Genomic DNA, 14505 nt, shown 5'->3' with positions numbered 1-14505 from the left:
GAAGTCAAGTTTTATCACATATTCATCACTTCATATTATTAGGCGAATATATGTTTTACCAATGTTTTAATAGTGAATCTCATATCTGTTGCTCTTTATGTTTACTTGACTGTAAATTAAAGTTGCTTAACAATTCAAATCCTGACTACATTTTCAGATTGGATATAAAAGGATAAATTATAAACATAGACATTAATGACATAATTGAAACTGTAGAAAGGCTTTTTGAAAGTATTCAAATTAATCTGCCTGGGTTGATTTAAAGAATGGATCTAGAATCTGCAATGCAGACAGTGGAAATTCTCTAACCCAGAAGGTTGTGGATGCTCAGTTGTTGAGCGTATTCAAGGCAGAGGTCGATTTATTTTTGGATACTAAGGGAATTAAGGGATATGGGAGTAGTGTGGGAAGATGGACTTGAGGCAGAAGATCAGCCATGATTTTGTTGAATGGCAGAGCAGGCTGGAAGGACCAAATACCCTACTCCATCTTGGGAGTTTCACTATGATATTGTGTTAAAGGTTCAAGATAAATACAAGTTGTTGTGGTGGCTCTCACTGTAATTTTCCAGAAGAATCTTTGGAAACCTGAACTATTCAACCTACACACCCATCCATTTCACTAACCTCTCTGCCCTCATGTCTCTCTGCCCTTTGGCAGTTTTTTTTATAGTACTCCTTGCTGTTTGCCAAATACCCTAATTTTAACATACAGAAAATACAGGAATATAGAGTATAAATCTGAAATTTGCCTACAATACTTGTGACAAATGGTGATGATAATATCAATCGACTGCAACAGGACATAGTCCAGCAGAATAGTCAGACAAGTGGCAGATGGAACTTAACACAGAAGTGTGAGATGGTTCGTTTTGGCAGAAGGGATAGGGAGAGGCAATATTGACTTAATGGCACAGTTCTAAAGAAAGTGCAGGGATAGAGTGACCTGGGATTCATGTGAATAGGTATTTAATGGTGGCAGGGCATATTGAGAGAATAGTTAGCAAAGTATATGGGATCATGGGCTTCATAAATAAGAGGCATTGAGAACAAAAGTAGAGAAGTTATCTTGAACCTTTATCAACCTCTGGTTAGGCTATAACAAGAGTATTGCATCCAGTTCTGGCCACCGCAGTTTAGGAAGGATGTGAGGCCCCTTGAGAGGATGCAGAGGAGATTTACCAGAATGGTTCCAAGGATGAGGGATTTTAGCTACAAGGTTAGATTGGAGAAGCTTGGAGCCAAGGAGATTGAGGGGAGATCTGATAGAAGTGTACAAGATTATGACAGGTTTAGATAATGTAGACAATGAAAAACTGTTCCCATTAGCTAATTGTTATAATAACTAGGGTACACAGATTTAAGGTTTTGGGCAAGAAATACAGGGGACACTGGAAAAAGGACTTTTTTACGCAGCGAGTGGTAATGACCCAGAACTCGCTGCTCACAAGAGTGGTTGAAGCAGGCCAAAGATTTCAAAGGAAATTGGATGGTCACTTAAGAGAAATAAACACACAGGGCTATGGGGATAGAGCAGGGAATGGGACTGACTAGATTTCTCTACAGAGAGCCGGCATTGCTGATGAGCCAAATGGCCTCCTTCTGTGCTGGGATGACTTTATGACTCTAATTGTGTATGAAACTGGAGGCAAATTAGCAGTATGACTTTGTGGTGATGGGAAGAATGAAATGGCGGTTGAGAGAATTGTACTGAAGACAATTCCAGTGGCTGTGTAAGTTAGGTGCTCCAGAGTTCATGGTTATAGAAGGATATCGGAGGAATGTTTTTCACTTCATATATTTTAAATTCTTTCATGGGATGCGAGCATCACTGGCAAAGGCAGTATTTGTTACTCATCCCTAATTGACATTGAAGGTGTTGGTGAGCCACCTTGAACTTTTTTTTTATTCATTCATGAGATGGGGCTGTCACTGGCTGGGCCAGCATTTATTGCCCATCCCTAATTGCCCCTTAAACTGAATGGCTTGCTCGGCCATTTCAGAGAACAGTTAAAAGTCATCCACATTGCTGTGTGGGTCTAGAGTCACATGTCGGCCAGACCGGGTAAGGATGGCAGATTTCCTAAAGGACATTAGTGAACCAGATGGGTTTTTACAACGATGGTTTTGTGGTCATCATTAGACTTTTAATTCCAGATTTTTTTTTATTGAATTCAAATTTCACCATCTGCTGATTCGAGCCTGGGTCCCCAGAACATTACGGGAGTCAAAATGCTGGAAAAACTCAGCAGGTCTAACAGCATCTGTGGAAACAGAAGAAGAGCCTGAAGAAGAGTCATACGGACTCGAAACGTTAACTCTTTGTCTTTCTCTCCACAGATGCTGTTAGACCTGCTGAAATTTTCCAGCATTTTCTGTTTTTGTTCCCTAGAGCATTACCCTGGGTCTCTGGAAGACTAGCCCAGTGACAATACCAGCATGCCACTGCCACTCCCTGCTGCAGTTCAACTAGTATAGATACACCCATATGCTGTTAGGGTGGGAGTTCCAGGATTTTGACCTAGCGCAGGTGAAGGAATGGTGATGCAGTTCAAAGTCAGGATGGCGTGTAACTTGGAGGGGAATTTGCAGGTGGTGTTTTCCCAAGCTTCTGCTGCCCTTACCCTTCTAGGTGGTTGAGGTTGTGGGTTTGGAAGGCGCTGTCAAAGGAGCTTTGGCGAGGTGTTGCACTGCTTCTTGTAGATGGTATGCACAGCTGCCACTCTGCTTCAGTGGTGAAGGGATTGAATGATTGAAGTGGTTGCTGGGGTATCGATCAAGCAGACTGCTTTGTGCTGGACTGTGTCAAGCTTCTTAAGTGTTGTTGGAGCTGCACTCATCCTGGCAAATGGAAAGTATTCCATCACATTCCTGACTAGTGCTTTGTAGATGTTGATAGGCTTTTGGAAGTCAAAGGGAGATGGCCAGATTCTCTCTTGTTGGAGATGGTCACTGCCTTGTACTTGGGTGGTGTGAATTTTACTTGCCACTTATTAGCTCAAGCCTGAATGTTGTCCAGGTATACCTGCATATGGACACAGACTGCTTCAGTGTTTCAGGAGTTGTGAATGGCACTGAAGATTCCCACTTCTGACCTTGTGATGGAGGGAACTTCATTGATGGAGCAACTGAAGATGGTTTGGACTAAGACATGCCCTGAGGAACTCCTGCAGTAATGTCCCGGGGATGAGAAGACTGGCCTCCAGCAGCTGCAGCCATCTTCCTTTGGGGCCCTGAATTGGGCTATTTACAGTTGTGCTGGTTGATAGTCAGAGATCTAAGTTGCACATGGCAGTGTACTGTTCTTTGGGGCTTATCGTCACCTCAGCCTTCACAGATCGGCACCTATATGTTAACTGTGATGGTTGGTTTGACAGTTACTTTTCCCCCCTACACCCCATGTTCACTGATTTATTTTCTTTTTGTGTTCCTTGGGCATTTAAATTTTTTATTGTTTATTAACTGGAGATTATAATTGCTTCATGGGATACATTTGTAGCTAATTTCATTTTATTGCAGAGAATTGCTAGGATGCTAATTCAAGTTTTGCAAGGCTATGGGGAAAAGACAGGGAGTGGCGCTAGGTGAATTGCTCCTCCAGAGAGCCAGCACAGACATGACTGGCCAAATGACCTTCTCCTGTGCTGTAACCATTCTATGATTCTAAGTTACACTGCCATGTTCATACAGATTGTTGTTCAGTAATCTAGTTGATTGAATTGTATAATGATGTTAGTGGGCAAATCGGATATTGCAATCTGCCAACTAAGAATCTGTTTGAATAGCAGTAGAAAAATTCCTGTTCCACTGCCAGGATAGTGAGGGTGAATTTAGTCGACTGCACCTATTTGCTTCAGTCCATCCGTGGCATGGCACGGTGCAAAATATGGTAGGTTCGCTAATCCGTCTGTCATTCTAATAATTCTGGAAGCACAATCCAGCTGGTTGGGGAATTGATACCTTAATAATTCCCCTTCCCCCTTCAAGCAAAAGAGCTGTCTTGAAGATCAAGGATAAATTATGTTAGGCTAAATTTATGTGCATAGGTGTCTGATGTTTGTTCTAATTCCAATGGCAATGAATCCTTTAATGTTGAAATGAAGTACATTTTAATTATTATTTAATGGAAATAGTTACCGCTAGGGTTTAGGTGGTTGAGATATTCTTAAGCCTTGTAAATCTGAATGCAATGAAATAGCTAATTGAAATATCACTATTGTAAAAAAAAACAAATTTACATATTCCTTCCCGGGGGAAAAAAAGCTTCTCTCCTTCCCCACTCTATTTTGAAAGCACTAAGTTTTAGTGGGATTTTGTTTCCTTGGATTTTTGATGCTTTCTGGAACATTACCTAAATAACTGTCTGTTCACAGCCTATTCTACTGGAGGAAGGTGCTGGCATGACAGAAAATCCGCATCCTGTTCTCATTTGGCATGCACATAATGCCAATGATATTTAATATATAATTAATTGTGGCTAATAAACATTCCACTTGTTGTTCAGATTGTAGAGAAGGGTGAATAAAATCGATATAGGAAACCTCAAATTCATTTTCAAGCAGGTTTGTGTTCCATGTTTTGGGCAAGAAATTGGGTAAGATAGCACCCTTTTTTAGGAGGAGTAAACATGTGTTGTGAAGCATGCCAGATGCCATCTTTGGTGCAGGTATTGATTAGTTTGTGTGTGGTGAGTGTTTGAAGTATACAGAGCAGGAGTAAAGGCAGTTAAAGGCAGCATCAAAAAGGCGAGATAAAGTTATCCTCAAACTTAATTCTCCTTTTCAAATCCCACTTCAGCTGCCAAGGTTCTAAGTTCTGGAATTCCCTCCCTAAACCCCTCTGGCTCGCAACTTCTCTTTCTTCCTTTAAGGCATTCCTTGAAAGCTACCTCTTTGACCGAGCTTTTGTTTATCTGCCCTAATAATTCCTTTCCGTGGCTTGATGTCAAATTTTACTTTAAAATGCTCCTGTGAAGCACCTTGGGAAATTTTAATATGTTAAAGGTGTCAGATTGTTGATAGCAGCAAAGGAAACAGGAGGGAGCAGGAGCTGTTGCAACAAGAGAGAAAAGGAGGATGAGGACACTGCACAAGAGGCCATACCCACAGTGAGTCTTCAGGGAGTATTGCCTTGCATTAGCTTCACTGAGGAGCAAATTATGAGGTGTCCTTGCTTCACAAAAGAGGCTGTTATCAATCCACGCCACAGGTTGCAGTGACAGCTCAAATATACATCAGAGCGTCGATAGCACTGTAACTGTCAAGGTCACTGTGGCCCTTGACTTTTCTGCCAGATTGCAGCAAGTGACATCAGCAACATATTATGGTTTGCACTCCATCATTGTATCAGGTAGGCTCCAGAGGAATTTTGCAGTACATCTCCAAGCAAGTTATCTAATCAGTGGCTGTCTGCTCTATGGCTTGAGGGACGAGCCCTTAACACTAGCTGGGCCATTGAAAGAGGAGAAATATGAAGAGCAGGGAGAAAAGGACAGGCATCAGCCACTGGTGCCCCTAACTACAAGAGCTGTGAAAGTATCTCATCGAACAACCTGAACGATCCCCCCCAAACACAACACATCAACAGTCATGAATTCTTTACCATTGTCCTTATTACAACCATCAGTTGCCTTCTTTCAGTGTAGTTTCATAGGTTTTGAGGTCATCGCTGCAGATATAACTACCAACACTAAACCCAGAACAAAAAGCAAATTTAGCAAATAACTGTTTTCCATCCAAATCTAGTGGTTAAAGGAATAATTATGAATAATTCGGTGCAAACCCTTAGCTTGCAAGCACCTGTGTGCTTCTTAACCTACTCTCATGCTTCCCCAATCATTTCTCATGGCTAGAGTTTAGGAGGTTCTCCAGCCTATCCTCTTATTACATATGGTGCCCTTATCTGATCCGGCACTTGCAAGGGTGAGATTGAGTAAAGCTGCAGCATTATAAAGACTAGCCTCCTCTTCCTCATGTGGCACTTCCATGTCTGCAGCACTTGAAATGAAAGAGGTAATAAGGGTCAAATTTTAGTTTAATGGGAAAATAGAGAGAGAGATGGAAGTGGCTGGTGAAGGCATCTGTAGTTTGTCAGAGACTATGTATGGTGAGATAGAATTCATGAGGGGTAAAGAAGGAGGAGAGGTGTGATGAAACCCTCCATAACAACTCTTCCAGTATTACCACTGCCATGATGCTGCCCCTGCTTGTGATAGCCAGTCTGTTTTATTTGAAGGGATTGGAGTCATTGAACCTTTTGAGGCATTGCAGGCATGTCCATGGAGTTAAGCTTCTGGCATTAATTTCCTCGGTGACCTCTTCCCTTTGGCGACAGAGTTGTTAACTGGAAGGATTTTTACTCCCTGAAGAGGGGGGAAGCATCTCCCACCATAAATTGCATCTGGCTCTTCGAGACTGTATCAGAGAAACTTGGTGCCTGATCTGCAAGCCTTGCAGTCATTTCTGCCTATTGCCTGCATTTTCTTCCTATTGCCTGCAGCCAGAATGCACTTCCTCTTTTAAAAGATGCTGGCTATCTCTAAGTGTCATGAGAGATGTCTAATACCCAGCCACCCAAACAAATGTGTCCAATGAATAGCATGCTCATCTCTGGATGAGCAGGCAGCACAAATATTATGTGCTGCTTAGGACAACACGAGTATGCACGTGGGGTGCAAGAACCACCTCCCCTGTGCCCCCTTTGAGCATAATCGAATTTCTGTGCCATAAAAGTTTGTGAAAGCTGCTACATTTCCACCAATGAAAAATTAAAATAATAGCTTTTGTCAATTACAGTGGTCTACTTTCTGATTTCTCTCATTAACTCATATTTTTGGGGAACCAACTATATATATATATTATATATATATAATGTAATTTTTAACTGTTGAAGCCCCACATCTTTGATTAAATATTGGATTGTATTGGTTCCATTTGGATCCTGTTAAACAATCTATAGTATAATGTGTATATTGCCAAACAGTACATCAGGCCTAAACAATTGTACTGTTTTTGGAACTAACACAAATGTATTTTTCCTGTTCATTTTTGTTTATCTTGCCATTTTGGAGATAACCACCACTACCTCCACCTCCCCCATTCTTGCTTCAAAACACTTAGTGTGAAATGCTGAATGGTTGTCGGCTCTCAAGCTAAGTATTTAGAGAAACCTGAATTAATCAAGTCTAATTAACACAGATTTCTAAATGACAGGTGTTGCTTGATCAGCCTTAAAAAAACTTATAGGAAAATTTTACAGGTAGCTCACAGAGAGCCTTGGTGTTATTTAGAGCAGTTAGGGCTCAGGATAAATCCTGGGGAGCTGAGAAGGTGACTGAAGGTCACTAGTTTTGTGCTGGAGAGCGTTAAGGCTCAGAAGAAGTCCTGGGAGCCATTTATAGCTCGGAGCAGCCAAGAGACTGGAATTCAGAGAAACCCAGGGGCAGTGCCTGCTTCGTGAATCTAGTGATCTGCAAGAGAGTTGGAAGGCAGGAGTGCAGCTTTGTGAATCCTGTAGAACACAGTCTCAGGAGGAGAGATTGAACCATTGGGAGGTGAGCAGCCATTGAGGCACTCCGAGTCAGAGAGGCTTTTGAGGGAATCCGGACGCTAGATCTTCAAAAGCGAGGAGTTGAAATCTTCCATGATGGAAATAGTGTTTTAACAAGATTTTGTGACTCTCAGTGGTCACTGATGCCTGGGTTGATTGCTGAGAAATCTGTGGGATCTGTTATGGTCGCATCTGTCATTTAATGTGCAGTGTGCTGTGTTCAGCCAATGTTTGCCTGTTAATTCATATTTGCCTCATGTTAATTCTGAATGTTAGAATGTAAGATAGATATTGTAAATTGCTTTACTTTCCTGACTCTGTATAGTAAAGTTTATTTTGTTTGTTTTAAAACTGTGGGAATCTTATGGCTTTATTCTCCAAGTGGGTAGCTGGGATTTCAAACTTTGTCTACTTTAAACAAAAGGTTACAGGTCCCTAACCAGATCATAACAATATGGAGAAGGGGAATGTGGCTAGGCAGAAAGAGAGAGATGGTTAGTGGAAGGAAAGCAAATGATGAGAATAAAAGGAAATTTCTTAAATGAGCAGATATGGTAGGTGGTTTTCTACATGTGTCAGTGTTATGATATTGTTATTTACCTTATGCTTAAGAGATCTGGATTTTGGAATTGAAGGAACTTATACAATTTGCTGATAACCAAAAGGCATGTGTCAAATTGTAGACAAGGGAGAAAATGAAGGAGGAAATAGACTACCTTTGACACTTATGATGTCTTATTGTTAAAAAGCAACATATTGGTTAGATGTCTGTATGCATATATCTTATGGTTCAAATATAAGTGGACATGTCTTGCCTATCTCACACCCCACCCCCACCCCATATTATTTAACATGACAACTTAACTGAATACCAGTGAGTATAGTTCCTTTTTACCTGGCAGCAGACTAGGTACTGGCCTCAAAATGGTACTTGTGGTAGAAAAATCAGTCACAGAAGCTTAGTTCAGCAAGCCCCATTTGGTGAATTTTATTTCTTTACCAACTTTTATTATTAATTGAAAATCTCCAGAAATTTGTAAAGAACAAAATTAGGGTATAAAAAATAATTTAAGTATTTGTTTAACAAGCATTGATGGGTATGGTATGTTGAGATTCATTGAATAAGGATCAGGTAATTTAATAGTATTCTAACAACAGATAGTTTGCCTAGGTCATATATAATAGATAGTTGCATGATGCAATGCATGGAGTAATGGGCAAATAAAAGGCAACTATGGCACAATTGAGGTGCATTTGAAACAGGTCGACTTTATTAGGAATATAAACAGTTCTGCAGTGAGCAGTTTAACATAATTTTAACCCTGGGGAGCTGAGAAAATGAAGGTGGAAAGACATAAAACTAAATCATTTATGTAGTAGATCTTGTTAAGTGCTTAGTGCACTATACCCATATACTTACAAAAAAAGTGCAGCTAATGTTATGCCATGAGGGTCAAATGGAAAAAGTTAATTGTTAAATTGAACAGTGAAAACAATTTGTACAGGAATTGTTGGTTTTAATAGACATGAGACTGTATGCTTTATGAGGTCTTCATTGGCTGCATTGTATATGTTCAGTTCCAATAATTTATTAGAAGCATAACCTGTGTGTTTTTGGCAAACATTATTTCATCAAGGAAGAAGAAGATTAAGGAGTGTTTTTAACATGATCTTGCATGCAAGTGTTTTCTTTTCAACAGGATTTGTGCTGTAGAGAATTTTAAACACTAAGAAAATGGCGAAGACATGTTTTCACGAATGGTGAACCTTTAAGAAAATAGAAATCATTGATTTTTTTGCAATTTTTAACCTGAAATGTTTGAGATGTAAAGCTCTATGTAGACGGTCCCTATTCTGGGTTCCAACAGGATGACTGGTTTTGTTACATTGCACTTGAATGCAGACATACTCATCATTTTATTGTGTGCATATAGTGTGCTTGTTTTTTGTAGCTGGTTGGTAGTGTTCTTTTTTATTCATTCATGGGATGTGGGCGTCGTTAGCTAGGCCAGCATTTATTGCCCATCCCTAATTGCCCTTGAGAAGATGGTGGTGAGCTGCTTTCTTGAACCGCTGCAATCCATGTGTTGTAGGTACACCTACAGTGCTGTTAGGGAGGGAGTTCCATGATTTTGTCCTAGAGACAGTGAAGGAACAGCGATATTTTTCCAAATCAGGATGGTGAGTAGATGGACGAGAACATCCAGGTGGTGGTGTTCCCATGTGTCTGCTGCCCATGTCCTTCTAGATGATAGTGGTCGTGGGTTGGAAGGTGCTGCCTAAGGAGGCTTGGTGAGTTTCTGCAGTGCATCTTATAGATGCTATACACTGCTGCTGCTGTCAGTGGTAGAGGGAGTGACTGTTTGTGGATGGCATTCCAATAAAGTGGGCTGCTTTGCCCTGGAAAGTGTGAAGCTTCTTTAGTGTTGTTGGAGCTGCACTCATCCAGGCAAGTGGGGAGTATTCCATCACACTCCTGACTTGTGCCTTGTAGATGATGGACAGGCTTTTGGGAGTCAGGAGGTGAGTTACCTGCTGCAGGATTCCTAGCTTCTGACCTTCTCTTGTAGCCACAGCATTTATATGGCTAGTCCAGTTCAGTTTCTGGTCAATGGTATCCCTCAGGATCTTGAAAGTGGGGGATTCAGTGATGGTAATGCCATTGAATGTCAAGGGGCGACGGTTAGATTTTCTCTTGTTGGAGATCGTTGTTGCCTGTCACTTTTGTGGCGTGACTGTTACTTGCCACTTGTCAGCCCAAGCCTGGATATTTTCCAGGTCTTGCTGCATTTGGACATGGACTGCTTCACTACCTGAGGAGTTGCGAACGGTGCTGAACATTATGCAATCATCAGCAAACAGCCTGACCTTATTATGGAGGGAAGGTCATTGAAGAAGCAGCTGAATATGGTTGTATGTAGGACACTACCCTGAGGAACCCCTGCAGTCATGTCCTGGAACTGAGATGATTGACCTCCAACAAACATAGCCATCTTGCTTTGTGCTCGGTTTAACTCCAACCAGCAGAGAGCTTTCCCCCTGATTCCTGCTGCCTCCAGTTTTGCTGGAGATCTTTAATGCCACACTCGGTCAAATGCTGCCTTGATGTCAAGGGCAGTCACTCTCACCTCACCTCTGGAGTGTAGCTCTTTTGTTCATGTTTAAACCAAGGCTGTAATGAGGTCTGGAGCTGAGTGGCCCTGGCGGAACCCAAACTGAGCATAAGTCAGCAGATTATTGCTAAGCAAGTGCCGCTTGATAGCACTGTTGATGACCCCTTCCGTTACTTTACTGATGATTGAGGGTAGAATGATGGGGCAGTAATTGGCCAGGTTGGATTTGCCCTGCTTTTTGTGTACAGGATATACCTGGGCAATTTTTTCAAATTGTCATGTAGATGCCATTGTTGTAGCGATACTGGAACAGCTTACCAGGGGCATGGCAAGTTCTGGATCGCAAGTCTTCAGTTCTAATGCCAGAATGTTGTCAGGGCCCATAGCCTTTGCACTGTCCAGTGCCTTCAGCCATTTCTTGATATCTCGTGGAGTGAATCGAATTGGCTGATGACTGGCATCTGTGATGCTGGGGACCTCCGAAGGAGGCTGAGTTGGATCATCTACTTGGCACTTCTGATTGAAAGTTGTTCCGAATGCTTCAGCTTTATCTTTTGCACTGATGTGCTGGGGTCCTCCATCATTGAGGATGAGCATATTTGTGGAGCCTCCTCCTCCAGTAAGTTGTTTAATTATCCACTACCATTCGTGACTGGATGTGGCAGGACTGCAGAGCTTAGATCTGATTCATCTATCCCTTGCTGCTTGGCACACAAGTAGTCCTGTGTTATAGCTTCACCAGGTTGACACCTCATTTTTAGGCATGCCCCCCTGCACTCTTCATTGAATCAGGGTGGCAAAGGTAGAGTAAGGGATATGCCAGGGCATGAGGTTACAGATTGTGGTTGAGAACAGTTCTGCTGCTGCTGATGGCCCACAGCGTCTCATGGATGCCCAGTCTTGAGTTGCTAGATCTGTTCGAAATCTATCCCATTTAGCACGATGGTAGTGCTACACAACATGATGGAGGGTATCCTCAGTGTGAAGACAGGACTTCGTCTCCACAAGGACTGTGCGCTGGTCATTCCTACTGATACTGTCATGGACAGATGCATCTGCGGCAGAGGTTGGTGAGGATGAGGTCAAGTATGTTTTTCCCTCTTGCTGGTTCCCTCGTCACCTGCCGCAGACCAGTCTAGTAGCTATGTCCTTTAGGACTCGGCCAGCCTGGTCAGTAGTGGTGCTACTGAGCCACTCTTGGTGATGGACATTGAAGTCCCTCACCCAGAGTTCATTCTGCACCCTTGCCATCTTCAGCACTTCCCCCAAGTGGTGTTCAACATGGAGGATTACTGATTCATCAGTTGAGGCAGGGGAGGTGCAGTACGTGGTAGCCAGTAGGTTTTGTTGCCCATGTTTGACCGCCGTGAGACTTCATGTGGCCTGGAGAGAATGTTGAGCACTCTCAGGGCAACTCCCTCCCGACTGTCTACCATTGTGCCTTTACCTCTGCTGGGTCTGACCTGCCAGTGGGACAGGACATACCCAGCCCAGGGGTGGTGATGATGATGATGCCTGGGACATTGTAAGGTATGAATCCGTGAGTATGACTATGTCAGGCTGTTGCTTAATTAATGTGTTAAGAAGGACTTTGTAGGGTCGACAGGGCTGAGTTTGCCATTGTCGATGCCAGGTTGTCCGTCCGGCTCCTTTTCTTTTAAGGAGATTTGATACAACTGAGACTGGCCTGGAGTCACATTGAGGCTAGACCAGGTGGGATGGCAGATTTCCTTCCCAAAGGGGCATTATTGAACCAGATGGGATTTTACAACAACCAACAATGGTTTCATTAGGTTTTTATTGCATTCTAATTTCACCATCTGCCGCGGTGGGATTCGAACCTGGGTCCCCAAAGCATTAACCTGAGTCTCTGGATTACTTTTCCAGTGACAATACCACTACACCACTGCCTCCCCACGATGCTCAAATACTTGGTTCTAATTGAAACTCTTTCGAGTTATCAACAGTCACAGATTGCAACTCTTTCGATTACAATCACAGTTCTTGGTTTCCGGGAGTGGGACATGAACCCACAACCCTCTGATTCAAAGGTGAGTGTGCTATGAACTGAGCCACGGCTGACACCTCTGGTTCTAATTGAAGATGCTTAACTGCTCAGTACAAATTTGCCTAGCATTGATCTTTTTCAAGAAAACATTTTTTTTTGTAATTGAGCTTTGTAATGAACGCCTCACACCTTGAAGCCTGCATGCCTACTCGTTAAATTGCTAGCCTATAATGCTAGCCTAGAGAGGTTGAAAAAAATGGGTTCTATGAGCTGTCAAATAATGTCAGATAGCTATGAATACCTGTTCAATTCCAGAGTACTACAATTAGGTCCTGATAATTTTGAAGCTTTTTTGTGCTGAAAAATGTTTTGTATTATCCAATAATTTGAAATTAACAGTGTAGATAAAAAGTGGTTATTATAGTGGTTGAAAAATTGGAATTATCAGGCAACTTGAATTAAGTGACATTGAATTAAGAGGAGTAGTATGTATTAAGACCATTTCAATCAACTGAGAGTTTCTGCAACAATATTATGGCTTTAATGCTGCCAACTGGTCCAGCTAGTTGTTGCAGTTACAATTTAGCTAGTTAGTTCCACATAATCATGTGCTGGCTATGCAGTTGTTCAGGTTTTCTTGGTAAAAGCTCAATGAACCAATTTCAAGAGGTGATGATTAATTGCACAAACTGCATTGTTTGTTTACATCTATATTACTAATGCAATGAAATAATTTTTCCTTGCAGTTAATGTTTTTCTTCTTTTTCTTTCTTTCTCCCCTCCCCCCACCTTTTGTAGTTAAGAAAGCCAGCCTCAGCGGATCTCCAGGTAAGACTCATGTATTGGATTAAGAACACAATTATTTGCAATGTTGTTGCGTTTTGGCATACATGAGAACATAAGAATTAGGAGCAGGAGTAGGCCATTTGGCCCCTCAAGCTTGATCTGCCATTCAATAAGATCATGGTTGATCTGTTTATGGTCTCACCTCCACTTACTTTTCTACCCCCCATAGCCCTTGACTCCATTATCGATCAAAAATCTATCTAACTCAGCCCTGAATGACCCAGCCTCTGCTGCTCTCTGGGGAAGAGAATTCCACAGACTCATGGCCCTCTGAGAAAAAAAAAATCACTGCCTCTCAGTCTTAACTAGGAGACCCCTAATTTTTAAATAGTGTTCCCTAGTTCTAGACTCCCCAAAAAGGGAAACATCCTCTCAGCATCCATACTGTCAAGTTCCCTCAGGGTTTTACATGTTTCAGTAACATCACCTCTTATTCTAAACTCCAATGGGTATAGGTGCAGCCTGCTCGAACTTTACTCAAAGGCTAACCCCTTCATACAAACATATGAATTAGGAGCAAGTGTAGGCCATTTGGCCCATTGAGCCTGCTCCACCATTTGATAAGATCATGGCTGATCTGATTGTGGCCTCTACTTTCCTGTCTACCCATTATGCCTATGATTCCCTTTTCAGTCAAGAATCAGACAACCCCAGGAATCAATGGAGTGAACCTTCCCTGCATTAATGCAATTATGTCCTTCCTTAAATAAGGAGACCAAAATTGTACACACTACTGCAGATGTGGTCTTACCACAGCTGTCGCAACACTTCCCTACTTTTATACTCTATTCCCTTTGCAATAAACAGCAACATTCCATTGTCCTTCCTAATCACTTGCTGTACCTGTATACTAACTTTTTGTGATACATGCACCAGGACACCCAGATCCCTCTGCACCAGCGAGTTCTGTAATCTCTCTCCATTTAAATAGTATATTGTTTTTCTATTTTTCCTGCCAAAGTGGACAAGTTTACATTTTTCCACATTATAC

General features: G+C 42.0%; 1 protein-coding gene across 3 annotated transcripts in view; it reads left to right on the top strand.

Moving 5' to 3' along the window:
• unc13bb (unc-13 homolog Bb (C. elegans)) overlaps positions 1-14505 on the top strand; it is a 754941-nt gene that overhangs the window by 105618 nt on the left and 634818 nt on the right. For all 3 annotated transcript variants that reach the window (XM_078550332.1, XM_078550323.1, XM_078550314.1), the window contains exon 2: positions 13467-13496. In XM_078550332.1, coding sequence (XP_078406458.1) covers positions 13467-13496 — 30 coding nt within the window. The remainder of the gene's footprint in view (positions 1-13466; positions 13497-14505) is intronic.

This window comes from Cetorhinus maximus, chromosome 1, assembly GCF_964194155.1.
Source record: "Cetorhinus maximus chromosome 1, sCetMax3.hap1.1, whole genome shotgun sequence".
NCBI lineage: Eukaryota > Metazoa > Chordata > Chondrichthyes > Lamniformes > Cetorhinidae > Cetorhinus > Cetorhinus maximus.
Note: the sequence above shows the minus strand (reverse complement) of the source record. Positions and strands in the feature narration are given on the sequence as shown.